The 23,704-nt window shown below is 33.9% G+C and overlaps 2 protein-coding genes across 2 annotated transcripts in view; both read left to right on the top strand.

Annotated features, from left to right (window-relative positions):
* Nucleotides 1–1,962, top strand: part of LOC148956097 (uncharacterized) — a 22,249-nt gene extending 20,287 nt beyond the window's left edge. Inside the window, exon 6 of the mRNA XM_089089158.1 lies at nt 1,741–1,962. Coding sequence (XP_088945284.1) covers nt 1,741–1,930 — 190 coding nt within the window. The 3' untranslated portion in view covers nt 1,931–1,962. The remainder of the gene's footprint in view (nt 1–1,740) is intronic.
* On the top strand, nt 1,943–23,704 carry LOC148956096 (abnormal spindle-like microcephaly-associated protein homolog). The gene is made up of 9 exons (XM_089089153.1): nt 1,943–1,976; nt 3,218–3,347; nt 5,390–5,516; nt 10,637–10,812; nt 13,130–13,346; nt 18,509–18,721; nt 19,499–19,624; nt 20,217–20,327; nt 23,486–23,704. Exons 1-9 carry the CDS (start codon nt 1,943–1,945, stop codon nt 23,702–23,704), a joined length of 1,353 nt encoding a protein of 450 aa, XP_088945279.1.

The following is a 23,704-nucleotide window of genomic DNA, read 5'->3' as shown; positions in this document are numbered from 1 at the left end:
TAATTTTGTTGTGTTGTTTAAAAGGAAACTGTTTGAAATACAAGTCGTTTTCAGTTAAGCATCAATGACACAATCTTTAGAGGGTTTAAGGAAGGCGGTAGTACCATATTTGTTTGTGGTAATTTCTGTTCAGTATAAGTTTGACTTGATCGTTCATTTTAATTTCTGTTAGGTTTAAATTTTCTACGTTCAGCCCAGGACCGTATTCAGGGGGGGATAGGGGGTTTGAACCCCCTCCCCCCAAATGTTTTTCCGACTCGTAAAAACGTACAAAATGAATATAAACACATTTTGGATGCATTTTTGGAAGTTTGTTGTACCCCCCCCCCCTAAAAAATCTTTTGTACCCTCTTCCCAAAAAATGCCTTTGTACCCCCCCCCCCAAAAAAAATCCTTTGTACACCCCCCCTCCCCCCCCCCCGAAAAAAAAATCTTGGATACGGCCCTGGTTCAGCCCTAGTAATTTTTGTTCGTTTAAAGTTTGCCTTATTATTCGACTTAATTTCTACTCGTTTTAGGTTTAAATTTTACTCTTTATTTTTCTTTGAAACATTTGGTTTTGTGCTTTTTAACGTTAGTTACTTAAAAGGAGCAGTACAACTTTGAAATTTCAGTTTCTAAGATCCATCTACCGAATTTCTACGACCACTAATTCTATGTGGTCACTCCTGGCGAATCAAATCAAAGCGTAAAAAAAAGAATACAAATAAATACATACACATCAGTTTGCAACCTTGTCCTAAAAAATTCAAAATTATTTGTAATATGTAAAAAAAAAAAGCTTTTAAAAGATTGTTAGAAATGAGCAATTTGATGGTAGGATTTTCATCAAGATTTCCGCCTTTTTCAATAATTACGCAAATCTCCTTATGTTTGTAACTTTTGATTGGCCAACTGAAAATTGATAAATTTTGTGTACTTGGAATCAGTATAAAAAGTCAATCCTTGTAAATTCACGTTTTAATGAAAGCTGTGTTTTCGAAGGTTTCGGTTTCATTGACTAGGATCACTCTTTACTTAGACTTTTCTTTCATTAAATGCTAGATTTGAAGGAAATATGCAAGTTATGGGTGTACTAAGAGGGCAAATGAGAGTCTAAAACAAAACCTCGTTCCTTCCAAAGATGAATCTTTATAGTGGGTTTGTGTCTAGAATCAATGTCTTCCGATTCCGATGTTTCTTCTGGAAATCTCTAACTTTAGAATCAATGTCTTCCGATTCCGATATTTATTCTGGAAATCTCTAACTTTTGAATTCTGATTAATCGTCATGTCACTTATTAAGCCATACCGAGCACATCTTATTTCCTTTAGCTTTTGTCAGGAATCGTAGCTTAGTATGGTATTTGCACTAATTTGTCATTATCCGATTTTTCTTTTTATCCTGATAAACTACAACATTGAAGTTAATTTTTGGAGTGAATTTTTCAAAATTCGGTTTTTCATTAATCATTTTTTACCTGATTCCCTTGTATCAGCTCCAAGTAAAACTTTTTATCGTTAAAAAACAAATTATTCTCTTAGTTGAAAATTGTATTTTCTTACCATTGGTCATGCTTCTTCATCTAGTAGAAAGTCTTTATAGCTCCTAAGAAAGGAGTAAAAGGTAAGCCACAATTTCAGGGGTAGCAAGGGTAGAACCATTAAACTTTAAGACGATTGCTTGATACCATTCATTTGTCCCATTCTTTCAGCAGGGGTGACTTCCTTTCCATTTAATTTTTTTATTCATTGCTCTTAGCGAAGTTGGCTACGACGAAAATCGCACTGCAAAGCAGACTAATGCCTTCAAAATATGGTTGAATTACATTTTAACACCTGAAGAAGAAGGAGTTCAAAATCTCGATAGACTTCGCAAGGAAGCCTTCAACCTCTATTCAAGTTCAGAGGTCAAAACAATTTTGGATAAAGTCATAAAGGAAGTTAAATAACATAGATTCGATATGAGAAGCGATAGATCAATTCGCCAAGATATTGGTGAGTGATTGAAAATTTTTATTAAAAAAAAAAAAAAAAGGCCAAGCCTGTTTAATTTGCGAGCTTTGAAGAAAATCCAACAATTGGGCTTATTACAAAATTGTTTACCGTCTAAATTCTAATTTGATGTATTGCCGGAAATATTGTTAAAACCAAAAATAATGAGACACTCATTGAATCATGGTATAATTTTTACCTGTACGACTTACTTTTCAGGTGCATCCAAGAAGCAGAGTAGTGAACTTCGTATAAAAATAGGACTTTAGACATTGACATTTTCACCTTGCATACAGAACACCTGGACAGTATTGTCGAATGTATTTTGGGAAATGTTGTGCTACTGTGGGTAACACTTTAAAAATTTCCTTGAGTTTTTTTTGCCAAAGTAACAATAATGTACAGTTTCTTTCAAGCTATAGCTTACGAAAATAAGAAGATTACACTTTAATTAATGCTTCCGCAGAAGGGGTATTTCACCCTAAGAAAGGGGTTGCCAACTTGTATTACTGACCAAAGCTGTAGAAAGCCTGAGCAGTGCTGACAGAGAACAAACTTTTTGCGACCAGCTTTTCAGGGAATCTGAAGGATCCGCGCATGTTGGGAATTTTTGGTACTTATTAAGAATCCAGAAAACACGCGATAAGTGAAGTTTTGTTATTGCTAATGAAATAATACAAAATATAATAGCTCAGAAACAAATTTTGGCTATATATTTGCACATTAGGGGGTGTGGGGGGGGGATAAAGCATAGCATTTGTTAAATACATAACCTAACCTAGCCCAACCTAGGTACCTTTTAGTCCCCGTAAACCCCAATAACTAAAGTTTAAAAATAGTTCCCGGAGTGAGAAACCCTTTGTTTATACAATGTCTCGTGTAAGTACTGGGTAATGGTTATCTGATGTTCCCAATAGCATTCTCACTTGTTTTCTGGATTCTTGAAAAGTACCGAATTGTTTTCTTTAAACTAGTACAACAGGGCCCAACCTTAGGAAAACGCCTAAAAATAAACTTCTATTGATTTTGACATGGTAAGTGTATATTTCAAAAATAAGTTTGATGTTTTTCCAAAGGATATATCTAAGGATAATTGAACATCAATTACAAATACTGGGGTACAATTGTAATATACACTCACTATTATCACCTTTCTTATAGAAGCTAGAATCACCTTTCTAGCTTGTAAAAGCCTATCTTTCGACTTAATATTTTTAAACAGTTCCATACGCTTTTATTTTTAGGTTGGAAGCAAACATTTACCCAACTACTGTTAAATTACAACCTTTTCTGGTTGCGGTTGGGTCTTGAAACAACCTTTATTGAAGTAGTGAATATTGGTAGTAATTCACTGCAGAAGTTCATACTTGAAAGGTGAGTCACTTTTGTCCCAAATTTTTTTCCTAGTTAAAATACTTTTAGGGCTTTAATATTGTTAAAGAAAATTATATAAAATATAGAGACTATAAATGCCAAAAAGATAAGGTATCATGGGGGAAACCTTGTCAGGCAACTTTGATCGGAATTCATCCGATCAAAGGTAGATCATCCGCTCTACCACTGATTTGTGGTAGTTTCACGCTTGGTAGATTATTTGATTTTATTTTTGCTCATTTTTGTTTAATGGAGTTCTCTACTTTTCTTTCAAAAACTTATTTTGTGGAAAAAGTTTTTTAAATTAATAAATAGTAAATATCTGAGAATGTTCTAATGATAAAATACTAAGACCTATGAAGAAATGTCTTAGATAAGAGAAATAAGATGTTTGAAGTTGACAAAGGGCACCCACAGAGAGGATATAGGGTGTTTTTTTTGTTTTTTTAAGTAATCCCTCCTCTTTGCGGAAAATTTTTATCTTCATCCTTGGCAGTTTAATGGATAGAAAAAGAAAATATATCAGATTTTGACATGGGGTAGAATTTTGTCTCATGAGCCAGAGTCCTCCAACGAAAAGGCTATCCTGTGATTCAACGTTTGGTTCACAGGTGTTTCGATTCAAAGAGCATTCGGCTTCTTTTTATGGTAAAACTGTTTTTTAAAAAAGAAAAAAAATATTTGAACTTAATAATATATTTTGGGAAAAGCCTCAGCTGTTCCTGACATAGGTTAGCATAAATTCCTCATTGAAGTTGCCTCTTCAACCTTTTCAAGTTTCAACCAAATAAATACTGCCTGAATAAAAATTTCAATTAGAGTCTCTTCAAGTTTAAATTTTGGTTTGGGCCTCCAGCCTTACTCTCGAACAAAACTCAAATCGTTTATCAGTTCAATTACTGTATAAAAAATTAAGTTTTATCACATCTATAGGTTTGCTGTTTTTTTTTCTCGTTTTTTTTTATAAAAATAAAGATTTGAATAATATTTTTTCACAAGTAAATGCATGCTTTTTCGCAACTTGTTTATTATTTAGCACTTACTATAGCAATATTAATTGGATAACTAGTGCAATAATTTAACAATAATACAAATCAATAATTAACTCAACAATAATTAAAAACAAGTTAATCATCTATTGTGAGATACAGGGAATCAGCTTGGGAAATCAATCGTTTTGAAACCATTTTGACAGCGCAACTGGCCACATTAAGCTGATTTATAACCTACGCAAGTAGGATTTTTTTCTTTGCAGTGGAATTTTGACTGAAGTCGTTTAAATATGTAATTAAATTTCAAACAATGCGAAAGACCGAAGAAAAACCTCGAAATTTAGATTTTAATGGTCAAGGCTCAGGAAAGTCTTTCTTTTTTATTGTTTCGTTTTTAAAAGGAGGAATATGGGTTATTTTTTCTTGAAGTAACCAGTTTTACCACGTTTCCCTGTTAAAACTTCCTGCTGTGTCAAAGGTGAACTTTATTTAAGGCTGTTTTAAAGCCTTATTTTTAACATGCTCTCCTATGGTAATGTTAATAAAATCTATTTGAAGCATAATATGCTTTGGAAACCTTTTTAATAATTCCCGCAGAAACAATATATCCTTTGAACCTAGCCTCCCCCCCTCCGACTTTTGATAAACGGTCATTGTGATAGCTTGATCTTTTCAAGGAAAACTTCAAAGCACAGAAAAAATGTTTGTAGTTCAATTTTCAAAAACTGTGCTTCAAAGATTGAAATTTAGGGTAGGACACAAGTGGGAAATCCCATTGTCCCGGTTAGGCACCCTGGGTAACACCGGAATTGCCAGTATCCTGATACAAATATGTGTATGCATGCATCTCTGTGCATACATACGGGCACAAAATGAGTCTTTGACTTGGAGAAATGTTGTTTGTTGTTTTTATTTTTGTTTTTTTTTATGTGGTGAACAGTTCAAATTAGTTGTTCAATTTCACTAAGGACTGCCATAAGTTAATGACATTGTTAAGTTACAGATGGTGATTACGTGGATGATATTAGTTACATATATGTTTTATTTTAGGCTCTTTACCGAGGAGGTGAACATACTATCCAAGTTCTTCTGTTTAGTATATTTTCTCGATTTAGCTAAGCAGAAACGCCTTGTTAAACATGACCCCTGCCTGTTCGTCAAATCAGCAAATATAAAGGTTTGACTCTTTTTATCTTGGTTCTTTTTTTCTCTTCTCTTCCTTGTCACTCCGGTGGTGTTACTGTATGGGGGTCATCAGAATAAATCATCCCATTAATTATGTTGGTTAATGCAAAATGTGATAAAGTGAGCAAGAATCGCATTTAATATGTGACTCTATTGCTAATCAACTGACTGATTATGTTTCCCCGTGTTTATGGGATTATGCTAAAAAGCCTTACCTTACCTTAGATCCGCCTCTGCCTCCAGAGGCACCCAGGGCATCAAGAAGGAGCCGCCATTCTTCTCGCAGGTTTGCTGCTGCAAGTATGTCCTCCCACTGAGGTTGGATTGATGTGTGCAGGTTACGGAGATCTGTCTGGTACATTCGACGGAGGGTGTTTCTGGGTCTGCCCCTGCGGCGTGGACCTGATGGCTGCCAACGGAGCGCTGCGTTTGGTAGTCGGAGATTGTCCATACGTAGTACGTGGCCAAGGTATCTCCAAGGTATCTCTAGCTTCAACCCAAACATCAAGTTTGGTAAAAAGCACGTAACTAAAAATACAAAATACAAGATTTTTCCTCAGAAGAAACATGAAGGGTTTTAGGGTATTTTTATAAGTATAAACCATTTTAGGTTGTCTCCATATGTCTGAAATTCGCTTAAAATGGTACGACTTGCAAGTCCGACCCATTATAATGAATAGCTCCTTTTTTGGTTAAAAAATGGATGCTTCATCCTAATTTTTTCGACACGTTATATGTGAAACTGTTTTGGTAGTGTTAGATTATAGACGCACCGTAAAAATTTACGTCATAGCTTTAAATTCCACGTTCTATAGACAGAAATAGCTATGGAGTTTGTATAATAGCTTATCATTTCTTTATTTTAAATAGTCCTAAAGTGTGTTTCTTCAATCTAGAATTTTATACTATTAGCTATAAATTTTGTAGGTGGTGAGAAGAGTGAGTGGTCATTTAAGTCGGTCCATTGTTTTTGTATGTAATTTAAAGATCCCGCTGTGCTCATTAATTCCTCTTAGCTATTAAATAATATTGAAAGTAAACTGTTCATTCAATAATAAAAGATAAACCACCTAACGAAACAATTTTTAATCAGAAACACGATTTTTTTTTTTTTTTTTTTTTTTTTTTTTTTTTTTTTTTTTGTCAATGTAACATGGCAAAACTTCACACTGTGCGTCCTGTCCAGAACAAAAGAACAGAATCGACATTTTCATAATTTTAGTGGAGAGGACAAATTAATGTTTGAAACTTTTTGTTAGGATAGTGTTTGCTTAGGTAGGGGAGGGGATGGGAATGCTATTTCATTTCTGATAAATAGAAAAATCTTTCCCTTCTTTTTGATTCTGTTTAGCAACAAGTATCACAATGTGGAAGTCTTAAGTATAAAATCCGAAGTAGAGGAGCTCAATTTCATAGAGAAGAGAAAATAGAGAGGCCAAAGAATACTGTTTGACCTATTAGCTTCTTAATATTAACTAGATTTACGTTCCCGGAGCAATTTAAAGGGTTGCAGAAACAACGCTCTGGTTTTCTTTCAAGATAAATGATGACAAGGTCCTTGAAGAACGTTTAAAAATGTGCTAAGTACACTTAAAGTACCAACGACGTCAAGATAATATTTTTTCAATGAACCCATCCTAGGTCTACTCACTGCTGAAAGCTGGTATTTTTTTTAGATTATTCTTTTGTATGTTTAAAAACTGGAGTTTTTAGGACAATACCAACATTTCCATCAGTGCTGCCATCTTGAACCGTGAAAATAAATAAATAAAACTAGTAAAATTTGGTGATGCTTTTTTACTCTGTAAAAATTAAACATTAACACTGTTGAATCTCAAGGACAACTATATCTTCAAAAGAAAGCTCCACCTTTTAACATATGGCCTATTTTGTGGCCATATGTTTTTAGCTTATTCTTTGCTGATTTTTCAACGATGTTTCTTTTTTTAAATTTGGTGCCTGTTGCTACCAAAAAAGATATAAGTGCATATGGAGGTTACTTTCATTAAAAATTCCATTCCTGATTTTTCTTGATTTTCAAAGTTATGTATGATTGTGTAAGTTCCACTTTGCCAGTTCAAACAATTGGATTCCATTCTTTTACACCATGGAACTTTAAACCAACATTTTGTTCACTGATAACCAATGAGTATTGTTCCTCTTTTTAAAAGATACACCAATTGTGCGCTCTAATGCTATATTGGTTTAGTTTAAAACATAAAACTAGTCATCTGTTTATGGTAATAACATTTGTATTTGGAAACAAATTTCTCTTAGGCTCGGATGGACACCAGAAATCAATCATATCTTCTTAGAACTAAGCGCATAACATTTCAACGGTTTTGGAATTTGCTATGTGATTCTTAGTTGCAATCTGCTCTCTGTGATAGAGATGGAGACAAATGTTTCTTAGGTACACCAACCAATAAAAGGCGCAACCCATCATCGCAAAAGATGGCCATGGTTTAGTAGCCGAATATAAGCACAGAACATAATTCTATACATACATTGATACTGTATGAATTGAGAAAGACGATTTAATAATAAAGTGTTGGCATTGTGGGAAGTTCCGACAGCAAATCCTGCATGGTACCGTGCAATGATGTTAAAGATTGGCATCAATTTTTGATCTTCACCTAGCTGGTGCCCTAAGTGATTCAGTCAAGTATTCTTTTCTTTTTTAAACATGTCTCTGTTTTCCAATGGTATGCTTCGTTCTAGCAGAAAGCTAGTCAGATAAACCCTGTTGGCTACTTTTAGGTAGTAAATAAAACTTTGCAGTAGAATCTTTCTGGCCCTATAGCCAAGTATCTGCTTCGAGGGAAAAAATAAATAAATAAGCATTTTACAAATCTTGAAGAAGATTGGCAGCTCTCCAATTAGAATAAAGCTTATAATTCAAAAGCAACAGGTTGGCTTACAGGAATAGCAGCCTAGACGTAATCTGTAGTTGAAGTGGCAATAGGCTCGTTTTGGTTGTCTAATCACATGGATTGAAAATCTTTGTATCATTCCACTTCAAAAGAGGTGCAATATATCTCCATTTCCTCAAAAAATTCCTTTTGGGAAGGGAGGGTGGATTATTCTAGGGTCCTCTTTGCTTCTAATAATACATCATAATCATAAGGAGATCTAGTCTTAAGAATTTCTACAGGCAACCAAAGGACATATTTGAGGCAACAAAACCGAGATGTGAAATTTTGAAACTGTAGACCCAACAGCCGGTATTTTAAAATGGGGAAGATACAAATTGGGACTTAAAAATTTTGATTGATTTGCCTGCGGTTGATCAGATGAGATTAGCTACTTTCGTTTTAGCTCTTCACCAAAGTGGTCGAAAGATCAACAATGCTGTAATTCTTTTGATTCAGTAGGGAGTTGCTTGCAGTCGAAGAGACTGTAACCCTCTTTATGAGGCTGGGAGAGATGGTAAGGAATAATTCAAAGGAAATTGGAACTCCTTGGAAGGGGGTTTAGAGTGAAGCCTTACATATACTGGGGTTGAAGGAGTGTGCGTAGCTTCGTTGGCCTCCGGTGGCTTGGTGTTGCAATGAGTGGTTAGTAGCAGTAGTAGTGATATTTGCTAGTTTTGGTGCAGTCACTCTTCGGTTTTTGTATGTACCACAGCACTGAAGTTATCAGCGGCTAAAAAATTTCAAAATCTTACATCTCATAGGCAAATTTTTGTACGGAAAAATTAACGTTTTATACCCTGATAAGCTCATCAAGAATTATTGACCTGTGTTAAAAAATAAACCTATCTTCAATTTCTTTGGCTTCAATTTAAGCTTCAATTTCTTTGGCTATGGGAGAACTATTAAGTTTTAGGAGATGCATATGATACCATTTCATTTCTTCGGTCCTAAATGTAGAAAATAAAATGAAAGTCAATTAAAATCCTGACCAGAAATTATAAGTGACAGCAAGTGGCATCACTTTTAGACCGATGGGAATATTCTCCTTCTATGGATTTTTTTTTTTTTTTTTTTTTTTTTTTTATTATTATTCATTATTTATTCACGGAACCAAAGGAACCGTAGAAGATCTGAACAGTTTTTAGGTTTCAGTCCAGTTTCTAGATGAAACTGGTGCTTGTCTGCAGACCTGCTAGAAAGTAGCAGTCCATTCCAAAGCAAAAATGTGACTTGAAGTTACAAAAGCTTGGATGGACAACTTCAAGTAGTATTTTCTTAACAAACTATAAATTTCCACTTGAGTTCATACTCTGTACACTCTAGCTATAGGCAAAACAAAAAAACATCCTCATTGGCGTCGGGGAAGAAGATGTACATGCTTTCCTTTAAAATGACAGACACTATACCCTGGCAACTTTTCGCGATAGACTGAAAATAGTGGCAAAGGAAAACAAAGCAGACAAGACACTAACAAGAGCCAAATCCTGTATTTTCAGTTTTTTGTGGAATTAACCTAAATCGTACTCTGGTAATTTTTCATGCAATGTTGGCGTGTGAAAGATTGAGAGGGTACTCTGCTGCATAAAAAGAACTTATCTACTATGATTTAAGTCTTCCAAACGCATCCCGTGTAAAACTGAGATGATTACCGTTGCTTATATAAATGACTATCTAACACATTTTTTTTCTGTTTTCTGAAGTTCTATTTTTTTGGAATATTTATATTCTAGTGATGATTCATCTGTAATTACTAATCTCTAGAGTCTAGACTGTAAATGTTTGTTACCGCAACAGATTGATCTGTGTGGCTTTACTTGAATATTTGTTTCAAGCATTCTTTCCGGTGAAGGATTTTTTAAAGCCTGAATGGGTGCTATTTACTGCTACTTAGTATTTTTAATATATCGGATTAAATTATCGATTTTAATTGATGACCTTCGTAGATTTCCAAAGATCGTATTGAATGGGTTTAGGAATGTATGCTAAAAAAGGGTTCTATAAGGGCAATCATATCAGTCTCTATCCATATAGACACTGATATGATTGTAACTCCATTAGTTTGAGACCTCAGTATAAAAAAAAAGAAAAACATTGGAAGTTGTTAAGCTTAGATTTTTTTTATTTATTGGTCTGTTCCTTGATATTCTTTTTTCTTTCATTCCTGTAAATCCTCTAATTTTTTATTTTTTTTTACTAGAAATCCTCTGACATCCTTACGGCCTTTAGTCGTGATTTTTTGGCTGGTGGAGGTGATGTGGTGAGGCATCTTAGAGCATATGGCTATAAGGTTAATCACGAACAAACACCAATCGAAGAGTATGACTTTGCTGTAAAAAATCTAGTTTCCGATCTCTCGGATGGAGTACGATTAAGGTATGTTCAATGCATTGGGTAGGTATCATTAAGTAATGTTTTTTCCTGCCTTTTATTTATTTTTATACAGCTAAGATACTAAGTATAATAACTGTTCAGATGAACTTAGAGGCGAAAAAAGTAAAATTATTTCTCGATGTTTGATTTATTAAATGGTAAGATGTGACTCGTCAATTCATTAACAAAGTCAAAGACCTCGTCTTTATTCATAATATGGGTTTGATTTTTTTTTTCTTTCTAAATTTCAAGTAATTGTTATGATGGGGAACGTTAATATCTGAATCTTGATTTTATAATAAATTGCTTTGTTTTTCCCAGAATATCCTGAACGTGCTTTTATGAGATTAAATAAAAAAAACAAGTTTTTTAAACTGAAAGTAAGGAGCGACATTAAAACTTAAAACGAACAGAAATTATTCCGTATATGGAAGGGGCTTTCCCCTCCTCAACGCCTCGCTCTTTACGCTAAAGTTTTTTATTGTTTTAAAAAATAAAGTTTTGAGACAGAGTCAAACTTTAGCGTAAAGAGCTAGGCGTTGAGGAAGGGAAAGCCCCTTCCATATACGGAATAATTTCTGTTCGTTTTAAGTTTTAACGTCGTTCCTTACTTTCAGTTTAAAAAACTTGTTTTTTTATTTAATTTTTGAACGTTTTTGAATAAATGCAGGTTTTGATCTTGGCTCACCCTACATGAATAATTAAAACAAAATTTGCATATTAATTTAATTTTATTTGGTTAAATGGTTTTCTCGAAACTTGTTTAATTTTATTTACGAACGTTTTTATTAGTAATAAATATACGTAACTTACGAAATAACTTACGTAACGAACTTCTATATTCATATATTTTTAATACGTATATTAGGGGGTTTGCCCCCTATTCAATTCCTTACTCATTAAGCTAAAGTTAGAATTTTGTTTCAATTCTTTAAAAATGACCGCTTAATAAAAAAGGCCGTTAATTAGAATAAATAGCTCTTATGAAAGTACTAAAAAATCTTTGGCTTAAAGAACGAGGTATTGACTTGGGGGAGAACCCCCTCATTTACGTAATAATTTCTGTTCATTTTAAGTTCTAATGTTGCTTCTTACTTTCAGTTGAAAAAACTTGTTTTTTTTTAATTTAATTTCTTATTGTTTTTTAAATAATGCTTTGAAATCCGGCGCCCCCTTCATAGAAATGTCCCTTACCCCAAAGAAACATCCTCTACAGAAAGATTCTCCCGAGTCACCCCCTCGTTCGGCCCCCCCCCCCTACCAGAAAAAAATTCTTCCTGAAAATGTCTGTATACTTCCCAATAACCAATACAACATGTAAGCAATGGGCAAAGTTCATAACTTGCAGCCATTCCCCTGGGAACTGTGGGGGATTAAGTCATCGTAAAAGAAATATTTATTAGATTTTCGACTATGCTGAACAAAATGGCTATCTCAAAGTTTTGATTGTGTGACTTTGGGAAAAAAATGAGCGTGGGAGGGGGCCTAGTTGCCCTACATTTTTTTGGTCACTTAAAAAGGGCACTAGAACTTTTAATTTCCGTTCCAATGAGCCCTCCTACGATATTCTAGGACCACTGGGTCAATACGATAACCCCTGGGAAAAAGAAACAAAAAAAAACAAACAAATAAACACGCACCCGTGATCTTTCTTCTGGTAAAAAATGCAAAATTCCACATTTTTGTAGATAGGAGCTTGAAACCTCTACAGTAGGGTTCTCTAATACACTGAATATGATGGTGTGATTTTTATTAAGTTTCTATAACTTTTAGGGGGTCTTTCCCCCTTTTCTCGAAAATCAGCCAAACTTTCTCAGGCGCGTAACTTTTGATGGGTAAGATTAAAATTGATCAAACTTATATATTTGAAATCAGAATTAAAATCTGATTCTTTTGATGTATCTATTGGTATCAAAATTCCGTTTTTTAGAGTTTCGGTTACCATTGAGCCGGGTGGCTCCTTACTTACAGTTCGTTACCACGAACTGTTTGATTTTTCCTGATAAAAAAAAAAAAAAAAAAACACTGGATTTTATTGTAGGCTGCTTCTTGCGTATGAGTAGGATATGGTATGGATTTAATAGCAGATGCTAGCCTAGAAGCGTATAAAGGTGGAAAGCAAGGGATCCATAATCCAACAAGTCCTCCTAGATTAGACCCTTGGTACTGGATTATATTAAATTGATAATATACGCCAAACGAATCCTGGGTCTGTCCCAGGTAGCATCTGCTATTAAATCCTGGGTCTATTCTTTTTCATAGTGCTACCAGGCAATTTAACTTTTTCTCAAGCTCAGTCTTTATATCTCTTATTTTTCAGTCGAGTCTTGGAAATTCTTTTAAAAAGAAATGATTTACTTGGTCAACTACGCCAGAATATGGGAACAATTACCAACAAATTACACAATGTGAATATTGTGCTTCGAGCTCTCAGCGTGGCTGGAAAACCTATTGCAGGTGTTACAGCGAAAAATATTACAAGTTGTCGTATAGAATCGATTTTGGAACTGTTGCAGCATTTAATGATGGAATTTGAGGTATCTTCTCCTATTAATATTTTTTTTTTTTTAATGACGAAGATATCCGTCCTTTCTCTTCCCCCCTCTCTCTCTCTCTCTCTCTCTCTCTCTCTCTCTCTCTCTCTCTCTCTCTCACTCAGTCACTTTCTCTGTCTCTCTCTTACCCTTTAAAAAGTTGTCTTAAGCTGCTCATTATAGATAAATTCAAAATTAAAGTGTTGTACATACTCTTTTCTTTTCCCAGGGGTGATCGTATCGACCCAATATTCCTAGAATATCGTGAGAGGGCTTGTTAGAATGGAAATTATAAGTTCTAGTGCCCTTTTCAAGCGAATGCAAAAATTGTAGGGTAACCTGTAACCCTCTCCCGCCCCTTTCCCCCCAAAGTCGTCCTATCAAAATTTTGAGATAGCCGTTTTGGCCAGCATAGTTAAAAGGTCCAATAACTATGCCTTTGAAAATAACATTCATTATATTAACCAATTCAAGCTTTTTATCAACCAATAAAGCTCTGGTATTAAAAAACAAACAGAAATTAATTTAGAAAAAAAAATTCCCAAAAATAAGTTCTTTTTAAAAAAAAGTAAAAAAACATACAGAACTTAAGACCAACATAAAAAAGTTCTATATTAATTTTGCTTCAAACGACCAGAAAATACTATAAAAGAATAAATTATTTAAAAAGGGACAGAAAATAAGCGTATTTTAATTGCAATTAATTAGTGATTTTCATTGATTAATATAAATAAATTTAAAATAAATGATTAAATAAAATCTTAAAATGAATAGAAATTAAATTGAATATTCATTGAAAGTCAAGCTTCAAATGACCAAAAAGTACTGCAAATAGTAGTTTTGGTACTGCTTTCTTCCCTCTCCCCTAACTACAATAGTTCTAAACCGCTAATTTGTGCTTCCGTAAAAAAATAGCATTAAAAAATAATTGATAAATAATAGATAGATAGATAATAATAGATAGAAAAGTAATAGATAAATACAGATAAATAAATCTTGAATTGCTAAGATTTCCAGGGCCTGAATATAATTGTAGGTAATACATATTTAATACGTATTAAATATTTATTTATTTCCTTTAATTTTTTTTCCACTCAACTTGATTGTTATAGGGATGTAGTTGGTTTTTTTTTTTTTTTTTTTTTTTTGATGTTAATAAAAATTTGTAATGATTCGTGCTAGGCTCACAATTCTTAAGTTTTTTTTTTTTTAGTGGAGAATGTTCTGCGCAAGTAATTAGTTTAGATATCCAATCAAATGATAGGCTTTTAACAAATATTTGATGTGCCCACTCAAGACAGTATCCAGCGTGGGGGAGGAGGTTAGGGGCTTATGTAATGTTTGTAAATGTCCCACCCGAAAAAAAATCCTGGATTCCACTTGCTAAGATTTTCAGGGCCTGAATATAATTGTAGGTAATAAATGTTTAATACGTATTAAATATTTATTTAAAAAGTATTTAATAAATGAATAAATATATTTATGGCCTGATAAATATTTTTTGTATAGAATTAGTGTAATTTGAAATCTACAATAGAACCTTATAACAGTTACTTGTAATCCGTGTGATGTCTTTGTTAGTGTCATTCTAATATATATCAAACATTTTCTGTCATTCTCAAAAAAGTTCATCACTTTTGGAAAAGGTGAGGGTGACACCTCTAAATTTTAAGGTCACCGTCAAAATTTCGTCACTCTTGGAAAAGGTGCCATTTCAAGCTCGCTTGAATAGTTTGTACTTTGGAATCCGAGAAGGTATAGAAAAGCAATTCAGATGCAAGACTTAAAGTTATTACTAACAAATGACAAGACGAACTATGAAATATGAAGAGCAGGATTTTTAATAATTGTAAGGTGATCTTGAAAGCTTGAAAAGTTGTTTATGCGAGATAATTTATTTTTGTAAAACTATAAAAAAAAAACACATAGTTTACTTGCGAAAAATGTTGTGGATAAAACGTTTCGTCAATGTTTTAGGTCTAACATTTTCAAGCAGTTCATGGTAACGAACTGTATAGTAAGAGCGACTCGTCTCAAAAGTAATCGAAACTCTAATAAACGGTATTTTGATACCAATAGATACATCAAAAGAATCAAATTTTTATGCTGACTTTAAATATATAAGTTTCATTAAGTTTAGTTTTACCCATCAAAAGTTACACATTTTTGTAGATAAAAAATTGTAACCTCTGCAGTAGGTTTCTCTGATAAGCTGAATCTAATGATGTGATTTTTATAAGGATTTCTTGACTTTCTGAGGGTGTTTACCCCCTTTTCCTGAAATCAGGCATATTATTGAGGCGTTACTATTGAGCCGGGTCGCCTGAAATTAGGTCACCCGGCTCAATAGTAACCGAAATTATAAAAAACGGAATTTTGATAAAAATAGATACAGCAAAAGAATTGGGTAATTCCGATTTCAAATATATAAGTTTTATCAAGTTTAGTCTTACCCAACAAAAGTTACGGCCCTGACAAGATTTGCCTTATTTTCGAAAAAAGGGGAAAACCCCAAAAAAGTCGTAGAATCTTAATGAAAATCACACCATCAGATTTAGCCTATCAGAGAATCTTCCTGTAGTGGTTTTCAAGCTCCTATCTGCAAAAATGTGGAATTTTGAATTTTTTTTTCCAGAAAAAAGATCACGGATGTGTTTTTTTTTTTTTTTTTTTTTTTTTTTTTTTTTTTTTTTTTTTCTAGTATACAAAATAATCAATCAGGTTTTGTATTCTTTACACTGGATCAGTATTTGGCATGAGAAGAAAGGTCAACACTTACATGGTTAATTAGCTTTGTTCTATGAAATGCTACTACTGGTACTTAAAACTCACTGAAGCACCAAGCGGCCTGAGACCAGCTTTAATCTTTGCTCCCACCCATAAAATTCCAATTTCTAATATTCTTCCCTGGGATCTCATCCCAACCCATTATGGGACGATTGCTTTTCATTTGGCCTCAGATGTATGAGCAAAAATCACAATTTTTGGCAATTTGCCATCCTACATCCTTAAAACCTATTCAAGCCTTCATTGTAGTCTGAGAGAGTGGAATCGGGTTATAGTTTTCGTGCAGCTTGTTTTTTTTTGTTTTTTTTTACATGAAGTCAGTGAAAGGGGTGTCCAAAACGATCCTTAGACATTTCCTCTTGAAAACGTTTCACAAATCTTCCTCTGCCTTTCGAAGTGTCGAAATTTCAGAACCATGGTTAACAACTGCCGTTATCGTAGCTTGCAACATTGTAATTTTAGTTGGCAGGCTTATAGTTCTGTTCTTACAAACTTTTATAGACTGTAAGAAACCACCATGGACCTTTGCAATTCTAGTTTTCACATCTTCACATTATCCATCATCCTTACTAATAAAACTGTCCTGGTAAATCGCTCTATTCACTTAGCCGATCCTCTCCCTACCCAATATCACTTTTTCACCTTCATTTATTCCTAGTCTAAGGGGCTTGGTCTTCTTAAAATTAATTTTCAAACTTTTTCTTGTATCCAAAGTTTCAAAATCATCAAAATTTCGTTCATTTTGCTATCACTTTTATGTTAGAGTCTCAGTTGGTCCATTTAATATAAGTTTAGATGAGTTTTACATTTGAATTTGATTCTGTTCCTTCCAGTAGCCTTTGCTGTGTTCCTTAGAACTAAGTCCATCAAATAATCTATATAAATGATAATAATACACAACCCTTAACTTCTCAGGATTATATTTTTCTTGTAACTAGCACTAATCCCTTTATGATATTTATCTGGAATGTCATACCAGGAGAGGACCTTCACTGAAGTTTTCTATCAGTTGAATCTAATGTTTATTCCTAATCTGTAAAACTGAGGTCTAAAGTGACCCAATAGTTCAAATACTTGTCAATTATTGATCTAAGATTGAAAATCTGATTGATGCATCCTCTCCCCTTCCTAAAACCACTCTTTTCTTCTCTTAAAACTTTCTCAACAACATTTCTTACTCTAATGAGCATCATTTTTCTAGGTAATTTCATTCCAACAGAAATCAAGCTAATACCTCTACAATTACCGCACTCAGTCTTATTACTTCTCTTATGAAGAGGTTCAGTTAAGACTTTCCTAAAATCACTAATTACTTTCCTTTCTTGAAAAAGCATATTCATAATCTCCTGTAATTTATTTCTAACCTCGCAGCCACCGTATTTTAGAAGCTTACTTACCACACCATGAACACCTGAGGCCTTACTATTTTTTAAGGCTTTAAGTATTGTTTCTAATTCCTTCCTTCAAAACGACTCTTCCTTCACTTCCAAATTGTCGAAAATTTTTAATCCTTTTTAATATTGTCAAACTGTCAACTCTTCAGCTGCTTACTCCATTGTTCCTGTAAAATTCTTTTGAAGTTCCGATCCTGGGGTCTACCAGTGTCAAAAATTCCCGAGAGGTAATTACCCAACTAAATTTCAGGTTTAGATTAACTCTAGGCCCTAATAGATGTTACTCTCTTCTTTTAATATCAAAGCAGCACTTTTGTATAACGTATTTTCTAGTATCAATCCTGCCAGTCTTGTTTACAATAACATAATCAATAAGGTTAGCCGTCTTACCATCATGTGAATATCATGTTAACTTGTGACCCATTTCGTGGACACATACTCTATTAGTTCTAAATTGCTTATCATTCATACAAAATTACAGCGGTCTTCGAATATTGCTGTTTTGTTTCCCTAAACCAAATTTATCTTGGTTAAGTTACCCTTTATCCCTATTTCTACCAACCTAAGAATTACCAATAAAAATACCATATTCCTACCAGGGATCTTGTCTATTTGTTCCTTTAACTATGTATAAAATTATCTGTCACTACTGTCTCTGTCAGTTGGTTCTATATGGGTATACATGCTTAAAGAATAATGTGATTGACTTATAAAACGCGCATAAAAATATACCAATGGAGCTAAAGTGCATTTTTCTTGTACATGGAACAGTTCTTGTACAATAGTCTGGAATCGAATAGGATAATAGAGAATAATAGTAGTAGTAATAACAATTAAAGTAGTAATAGTAATAAGAATGTAGAATAGTAAAACAGTAGAGCAATATAGAAAAGTAATCTCTGTTGGTAAAAATGTCCCTGACACATGTCGGACAATAATCATATTGTCTAAGAAAATTTTAATAATTATGACCATTCTTTGTAGCTGGGTCCTTTGCTTGATATCAGTAAGCTGAAAAACGAAAACCTCTATCTGAGGAAATCTCTTCGAGTTCGTGCCAAGGGAGACGACAAAGCAGCTTCTGGCCTCAAGTTTATGCAAGCATTTGATATCAAAGAAGCAGATTTGGAACTTGATGATAAAGCAACACAGCTTTTTCTTTGGACACAGCTAGTATGTGCCCATTATGGTGTGAAGGTAAATTGTTTTTTTTTATCCCTACCTTTTTCTGCTTCTCCTCCTATTCTTCTGTAGATAAATGATATACATCTACCTAGTGAAAATACCTGAAAATTAAAGTAACAGAAGGAGTCCCATTTATACTTAATTCTACATAGTTTTGAAATCAGCGAGCCAAGAATAATTTTCAACTGTTGTATTCGTTCATAATACGAGCTATTATTCTTCTTTGCCGATTTTGATGGCGCAATAGAACTTAGAGATCGGAGATGCATAAAAAAACAAGCTTTTTTGAAAAACAAAAACGAAAGTTTCGACAAAGATTTTTCATTTTACTCTCAAACAATTATCAAATGATCAAAATAAAGGGGAGAAAAGGCGGCAATCTTTCTTAAGCGTTCTGTGAAAAGGTAGAGTGTCAGATATTTTTTATAATCTACCAGTTAAAAGGAGGAGATTAGCATTTTTCTCCCATAACTTTTAGTTTTGGATACATTACATCCTATACCGAAAATTAATGAAAATTGGCACTATTCACCTCTGTCTGTGAGGATTCTAAGACCAAAAGAGGTCTTTAAGTGGGCTTAAGAGGTCAGGGTAGTATTGCAGTGACTTTATATCTTGTATAAAAGGGGCCATCTTCAGAATATATTTTCATTAGCATAAAATATGCACAGAACACCTTAGTAGTCAATAAACGTCAATAATCCCATTACTTACTTACTAATAAGTTTGCCATAAATTTGAGTATAGAAAATTTGTGTGAGGCCTCATTCTAATCCATTTCTTCCTCAGGTTTACAACTTTGCGTCATCATTTTCTGATGGAAGGGCACTCTGCTATTTGATCTACCACTATCAGTCAGATATTCTGCTAAGAAACGATATTAGTGACGAGACAACTCTCTCGCTCCATAGCAATGTAAGTACCGCAGTAATAGAAGCAGCTAAAAAGTTGAATTTGGATGTTTGATTCCCAGTTTTTAAATAAATCTAAAATTCATACTATTCAGCTTCTTGTAACAGAGGGTATGTGTCAGGGAGAGACTATCCTGATCCTTGATCAGTACCTGTATAGCAAGAAGAATATAACAAAAGCCGATTGTTTTAACGGTAAAAGAATTAAAACCAGTTGTCATTTCAACTTAGTTTGATTATATTTTTCTTAGGCATGACAAGCGTATTTGAGCCTGAAAAATGGTTTGAACTTTTAAAATACTGAGGTTTTACTTGTTTAAATGGATCACCCCTTTGCTATTTGTAATAGTAGTATTTTTTTTATCCCACCTTTCCAAACCATCCCAAATCGATATAGCTTATGTTTTTCAGGTTTCGTTGAGTGCTTTTCTAAATTTTGGCTCTTGTTTTGGTAGCTGAATAAAATACGAAGGAAAAAAGAATGACTGAGATTTTTGAAAAGATATCCAAAAAACATTATTAAATTTGTATGTTTTACCAATTTAGGATTAATTAGAATTTTTGAAGTTGGCTCTAATCTGGTTCTATTTTTTCAGCTTTCAGACAACGGCTCTTTTGCTATGCGTAAAATAATTAAGCCTGATTCGACAACATTGAATAATTTGGTGAAAAACGAAAGGAAAAACTTTGAGCTTTTTTCAGAGAAGGTAAGTAATACAAATTTCCATCCTTTCTATGTTTAATGAGCAAATAGTTTTGTGAGAAATCATTTTAAAAACTTACAAGGTCATGTAAATTAAATGTAAACAATGCACTTAAAGAAAAAACAAGATCGTTATTATTGTTTCGCCAATAAAGCCGAATTTTGTGTGTGTGTGTCCTTTCTCTTACCAAAAGAAGTGATCTTGCTTGCTTGATTTTTTTTGTTGTTTTTTTACCATGATTTTAAGTCGTTTGTTATGTTTGTTCTTGTTTTGGGTCGTCCTCCCAAACAGTCAGCAGGGAATCAAGATACAATTTTTTTTTTTTTTAGCGTTTCATGCTCTTAGATAAATAAAAAGATATAAATGCTTATCTTTTAATAAGAAACCCATCTCACCAAAACTAAAGACTAAAAATCTGCGTGGTCACGTTTTCTTCACGCAGCCCTTCCTACAATTTGGAACGATTTCTAGGGAGTCAAGAGGGTCCTGGCTCCTCCCCCATGGAGTGGCGTACTTGATTTGCTTGAGTTTTGTCTTAACAATCAATCAAAATAGAGCTATTTGGAAAGCAATTTCGCATTTTAAGACTTTTTAAGCCTTCTATATCGCTTGATACCACTTTACTTATCACTCTGAGCTCTTACTTAGCAGAAAACATTGCTCATGACGTATGAAGCTAAGAGAGGAAAGGAAATAATAAATGACAAATAAAACCAGAAAAGGGTGAGAAAATTAGGATTTTGTCAGCCAGTGGTAAAATATGAAGACGAAAAACCAGCAATTTCGACAAGGACCTCCGCCAAGTCGTCCTCAGTGCTAAAAAAAAACAAAAAAAACATCAAGAATCTAACGTTTTAGAGTTCACTACACAAGATCACAAGATCCGAACAAACACTGTTCGGATCTTTGAATGTTTGTTCGGATCTTGTGTAGTGAACTCTAAAAGTTTAGATTCCTGTTTTTTTTTTTTTTTTTTTTTTTTTTTTTTTTTTTTTTTTTTGGGTCGAGGACGACTTGGCGGAGGTCCTTGTCGAAATTGCTGGTTTTTCGTCTTCATATTTTACCAATGGCTGACAAAATCCTCGTTTTCTCACCCTTTTTTGGTTTTATTTGTCATTTATTTTTCCTTTCCTCTCTTACCTTCATACGTCATGTATTGCCAGGGTGGTCTTAGAAAGTATTAACATTGCTCATATTGAGAAAAGCAAAAACTAATAACAAGATAATTGTGGCTACTAGCTGGACCAGTAAAAGGCTGGATTTAGGCCTGGATTCAAATTTCTTTGTAGATCCTGCACCTATTACATTTTCTTCCTTTTCTTAGTAATACCAGTGAGAAAGAATATGTAGGTCCTAGCAGGGACTTTGGGTACTGAAAATAAAGAACCTGCATGCATCAATCTCCTGAATCTATATGCAATAAACATTTTGGTTTGTTTTATGTAGCGTGATTCCTTGCCCTATTGTTGCTAGCCCATTAAGTAGTTATTAGTCGAGGGGTCACTGTCAAATTACTCCTACAAATTGTAGGAGTAAGGACAATAGAATAGTCCTTAACATTTGCTAATCCCTCTATTTTGACTCATGTGTTCCTCCACCAGATTTAATTATGATTCCTGTAGCCTGTAAACACGGGAAAGCAAAGCAGAATTTAAAGCAACTTTGCTCTTGTACTTCGTCTCGTATCTCACACATGACAGAATCTGAAGTAATGCCTAAAATAGTTTCTCCCAGACTTCACGAATTGTCTTGCGATGTCTTCTATATAAACACGTATGAATAAATTCCCAATTAAAGCCATGAATTACCCTTGACGCTGTGGTATTCATTAAGGAGTGACATGTTGTACAAAGAAGGACAAATTAGTGACTCCAAAAAAGCTGCGCAGTCTGACTATTGCAAAATTTGCAAAGCCCGGAAAAATGAGGGCCACAATGTCACCGGTAAATTCCATAACTCAGAGTCTAAGAACTTGCACAATACAGCTAAAAAATTATTGCAAATGGTCAAGGTATTCCCGCTGGACAACATTCGAATAGTCCAAAATGACCCATTTCAAAAGAGACCTGACAATATTGACCCCTGGAAGTCTTGCTACTTTCTTTAGATCCCAGTTAAATTGATCAAAGATTGCTTGGACATGAAAAGCTGCCCACAAACTGACATTTTAACCAGTGTTTTGCTGATGATATCTTTTAGTTATTCTCAAATATGTTTTTCTATATCAGACTCCTAAAATAAATGTTCTTACAGATCCGAATGACCTAAGGAAGCATTTCTAAAACACCAGCTGTTTCTAAGGGTTCGAATTTTTTTTTTTTTTGGAAGATACTTCGTGAAGACACTGACATACGACTTCGATAAAGCGATTACACCTCGTTTGATCAAATCTTGGTTTGTATCCATTTCTTATCAAAGATCAGAATTCTAAAATTGATAACATTCAAAAAAGAGTTCTAAAATTATTTTTTGTTGTTTCTTTACCGCTTGTGAAGATGCTCTAAATCAGCTTCAGCTGACTTCCTGGGAAGTTTGGGATATAAACTTTCCATGGAGTACTGACTGAAATACGCACTGTTCGATTCTCGCCCTCCCATTCGTTCTCCCTTCCAAGACAATTTGGAAACTAACTAGAAAGGATACTGGTAGACTTTTACTTCAAGAGGATCTCACTTCGTCAGCAGAAAGACGTAGTCATTTCTTTCTGTAGTATCTTATTCGTTATTTTGAATAACCGTTTAATCTATTGCTTGACATTTCCCTGTATCTTATTGTACTGATCATAAAATATTGCTTGCTACTTTGGATTTTTATTGTTGCTTTTTGTAGCTCCTTGCATTCTTTATTCCATTTTAAACATTTACATGCTCACCATTGTTAGTCTATTGTAGTAAATAAATACATATATTCCTTTGTATATCAACATCCAGTGTATCTCAGGAATTTATTTGGGGAGAGGATGTTGTTAATTCCTTATAATAGTAAGGATACTATAAATAAATGGAAATTCCTTCTCCATCTGTGTCAAATTATTGTAAAAATCTTTGCTCCATATTTGACATACAGATTTTAGACAAAATCTAGTTTGTAAATTGAATTTTTGCTGAGTCATTAATTGTTCTAAATTCTACTTGATCGCATACCTTTTTATTCTTTTTCAGCTTCGTGCCATTGGGGGAGTTCCTCCTCTTCTCGTGGCTTCTGATGTGATCCAGACCTTGCCTGAGAAGTCTGTAATTGCTGCTTTCATTGGTTTCCTCTGTGTACGACTAACAAATCTTTCTGAAGAAATGCAAGCTGCCCGAAAAATTCAGCTCTGGTGGCGCCAAAAAATGGCTAAAAAACGCGAAAAAGAACTGGCGGTAATCGAAAGATTTTAG

This window comes from Artemia sp. Qi Xiang Cuo, chromosome 1 (assembly GCF_049724085.1).
Source record: "Artemia sp. Qi Xiang Cuo chromosome 1, ASM4972408v1, whole genome shotgun sequence".
Lineage (NCBI taxonomy): Eukaryota > Metazoa > Arthropoda > Branchiopoda > Anostraca > Artemiidae > Artemia > Artemia sp. Qi Xiang Cuo.
This window is presented reverse-complemented; position numbering and strand designations above follow the sequence as displayed.

Bases quoted from the DNA above. Each gene is read 5' to 3' on its own strand.
- LOC148956096 (XM_089089153.1), top strand. From the start codon at position 1,943: ATGAGAAGCGATAGATCAATTCGCCAAGATATTG. The intron at 5,517-10,636 runs GTTTGACTCTTT...TTTTTTTACTAG, and splicing joins TCAAATCAGCAAATATAAAG to AAATCCTCTGACATCCTTAC. The intron at 10,813-13,129 runs GTATGTTCAATG...CTTATTTTTCAG, and splicing joins TCGGATGGAGTACGATTAAG to TCGAGTCTTGGAAATTCTTT.